This window comes from Amphimedon queenslandica, unplaced genomic scaffold (genome assembly GCF_000090795.2).
Source record: "Amphimedon queenslandica unplaced genomic scaffold, v1.1 AMPQUscaffold_13510, whole genome shotgun sequence".
Classification (NCBI taxonomy): Eukaryota; Metazoa; Porifera; class Demospongiae; order Haplosclerida; family Niphatidae; genus Amphimedon; species Amphimedon queenslandica.
In genome coordinates this window covers 682363-684030 of record NW_003546254.1, presented here as the reverse complement: position 1 = coordinate 684030, position 1668 = coordinate 682363, and the positions used below count along the sequence as shown (strand labels likewise).

Genomic DNA, 1668 nt, shown 5'->3' with positions numbered 1-1668 from the left:
AAAAGCCCATAGTGGATTCGAACCTACGACCTTTTGGCGTTCCAAACTGTGCTCCAACAGTTAGACTATCTGGGACAATCTAGATCCCATGGCACATATACTGGGTCAAATATGCGTATCTATAGTTAGAAAATATTTGTCATGGGCGTTTATTTGAGCAGGGCGTTTATTCGAGCAAATACAGTATGTATATACTGCTGTAATTATTATTTGTATAGTTCTCTTGAATTGTTCTTATTTCCCATTGATACCACACCTGACTGTTAGTGCTAATGCATCCTATACTCCAGGATCTGTGATAGTATTCCATTGTGAATCCGGTTATATTATAAATGGACCATCAACTATCATGTGTAATGATAATGGTGAGATAGAAATCAAATCAATGAATGTTACATGCACATGTATAGTCAACTTTAAAACAATTTTTCCCCATTGATTGTTTTAGGTTCTTGGAATAATTCATTTCCCAAATGTCTGTTGTCTTCATCATCATTGACTTCATCAAGCACACAATCTTTATCCAGTACACCACATTTATCTTCACACACATCAAAGACTCTTCATTATTCACTCAACACTTCACACCCATCAAGCACAATGCATCCATCAAGTACTGTTCATTCATCCAGTACTCTACATCCATCAAGTACTACTGTTCATCCATCAAGTACTGCTGTTCATCCATCAAGTACTCTATTCATCCATCAAGTACTCTACATTCATCAAGTGCAATGCATTCATCAAGTGCAATGCATTCATCACACCCACTAAGTTCTTCCACTTCACAAAATTCAGCAAGCTCATCCCTACATTCAACAACTGCTCCACCTTCATCAAGTTTATCAGTTAATACTCTTTCAAGTACACATGGTAAGTTAATGACACTATTATTCCATGCATATAAAGCACTAAAGTAAGACAAGAAGTATCATTTTATTTAATCCATTGCTAGGTACTCTGCAGCCTTCAGTTAGGAGCACATCAACTGCAATAAAACTATCTACAACCTCATCAACTCTTGTAGTAAACTCATCAAGTTTTTCTCCTGAACCATCTATTGCAGCACATTCTTCTGGAAGTAATATGAAAAATATATAATTTTTAAAGATTTATAATTTTTCAATTTTTTAAAGATAAAAAGACCCTAATAGGAAGCTTAGTAGGAGTTGGTGTTATTATTTTAATTATAATCATCATCATCATTGCTGCAGTGTATTTAATTGTAAAGTAAGCATTTCATTTGTAAATCTGTGTATGTGTATAATGCATGTTTCCTGAAATAGCTATTAGCTATAATGCTCAATAATGAAAAAAATTATTTTTAGGGCTCGAAGGCGGCATCGTGATTATCGTTCCTTGAGAGCAATAACCATTAAAGCTGAAGACTCTGAGGATGATGATGATGATGAAGAGAGAATTAGTTTAATAGATACAGAAGATGAAGAGATTGCTGATGAGAGGATAAGAGCTGACGTGAGTGGTATTGATCTAAAGGAAATGGGCAAGGGAGGTGAGTTGAAACTTGCTAAGGCAAGCAGTATCACATGATTGTCATTTTTTATCTTTGCAGCTGGTCACTTTCAGCCATTGTTGCATTCTGATGAGGAGACTGATGTTCCTCCAATTGACATTTGAAAATAATTTTTTTGCTGATATTTTTCATAC

The 1668-nt window shown here is 35.0% G+C and overlaps 2 protein-coding genes across 2 annotated transcripts in view; both read left to right on the top strand.

Annotated features, from left to right (window-relative positions):
• The window catches only part of LOC109590035 (scavenger receptor cysteine-rich type 1 protein M130-like), a 3308-nt gene extending 3041 nt beyond the window's left edge, over window positions 1-267 (top strand). The window contains exon 5 of the mRNA XM_020006001.1: window positions 219-267. Within this exon, the coding sequence (XP_019861560.1) occupies window positions 219-267 (49 nt within the window). The remainder of the gene's footprint in view (window positions 1-218) is intronic.
• On the top strand, window positions 24-1662 carry LOC109590090 (uncharacterized). Its single transcript, XM_020006034.1, has 6 exons — window positions 24-365; window positions 449-873; window positions 956-1081; window positions 1137-1230; window positions 1329-1513; window positions 1574-1662. The coding sequence occupies exons 2-6, from the start codon at window positions 474-476 to the stop codon at window positions 1636-1638; spliced, it is 870 nt and encodes a 289-aa protein (XP_019861593.1). The 5' UTR covers window positions 24-365; window positions 449-473; the 3' UTR covers window positions 1639-1662.
• Window positions 1663-1668: the final 6 nt, after the last annotated feature.

Excerpts from the sequence above, each read along its gene's own strand:
- LOC109590090 (XM_020006034.1), top strand. The coding sequence starts at position 474 with ATGTCTGTTGTCTTCATCATCATTGACTTCATCAAGCACACAATCTTT. Across the intron at positions 874-955 it reads TACTCTTTCAAGTACACATG|GTACTCTGCAGCCTTCAGTT; the intron begins GTAAGTTAATGA and ends ATCCATTGCTAG. Across the intron at positions 1,231-1,328 it reads GCAGTGTATTTAATTGTAAA|GGCTCGAAGGCGGCATCGTG; the intron begins GTAAGCATTTCA and ends AATTATTTTTAG.